Genomic DNA, 957 nt, shown 5'->3' on the forward strand with positions numbered 1-957 from the left:
TGTGTATATATTTTCCTTTCTATTCATAAAAGACAAGACAGCTGTGTTATTATTGCAATTTTTGTGTGTAATGTTGTCATTAAGAAGAATGTCATGTTTGAAATTTTCAGTTAGCTGTGGCCTGGGCATACAAAAGAACATGGCCAAATTCATGTCATACTTTCTTTTTAACTCTCAGGTGAAGATTAACATACCTATGTAGGAAAGGGAAGGTGCTTGCATTCAATGACTTGTGGATCTGGTTAGCCTGTGGAAGGAGGAAGGATTTTTTTGATGGCATAAACTGATATTTAAAGATAGTCTGTGTTTTGGTTTTCCATTTGGTATCTTTGAAATTTGTAAAGAAAGTGAAGAGTTTAGAGTTCTGCAGATTTTTAATGAAACGATATGCTTCTGTGTGTGTCCCCAAGATATGACGAGGAAGTTCTCAGTCCGGATGCCAGCGAAATCTTCAGCGAATGGACAGCCATGATGGCGGAAGTGGGCAGCTCAGTTGCAGAAAGGTGAGTACATGTTTAGTTATTTATGTTATGTGCAATTAGCAATTTCATTAGCGAACTGCTGTGTTCATAGGATAAAACCTACAGAAGCTGTTATGCTCATTATTGTATCATTGTGTCAAGCTTAATTTTCACTCACACCGAAAGATAATTTAGTGTCCCGTGAGAAGATAAGCATATAAATATTTTGTGCTTCTTATTGCTCGACAAAATTGTAAAGAAGACAACACTATACTTTGGGAAAAATATAAGAAAATGGAACACAAGATTATGACTAACTGCTCAATGACGGAAGACAAAAGAATAAAGGAAGGACACAGAAGGTATAAATGGAGGGAATAAGTGGCAATTCCAGTGTGACATTTCCAGAATGTACTGGATGAAGTGTCAGAAAAACCTTGTTATTTTTTTTTTCTTGTAACATATTCATCAGCTATTACACACACGCGCACGCGCG

The 957-nt window shown here is 36.5% G+C and overlaps 1 protein-coding gene across 1 annotated transcript in view; it reads left to right on the plus strand.

Annotated features, from left to right (window-relative positions):
* Positions 1 to 957, plus strand: part of LOC119588756 — a gene marked incomplete in the record, with an annotated part of 62293 nt that overhangs the window by 18619 nt on the left and 42717 nt on the right. Inside the window, 1 exon segment of the mRNA XM_037937395.1 lies at positions 411 to 503. Coding sequence (XP_037793323.1) covers positions 411 to 503 — 93 coding nt within the window.

The sequence above is a fragment of the Penaeus monodon genome, chromosome 24 (genome assembly GCF_015228065.2).
Source record: "Penaeus monodon isolate SGIC_2016 chromosome 24, NSTDA_Pmon_1, whole genome shotgun sequence".
NCBI lineage: Eukaryota > Metazoa > Arthropoda > Malacostraca > Decapoda > Penaeidae > Penaeus > Penaeus monodon.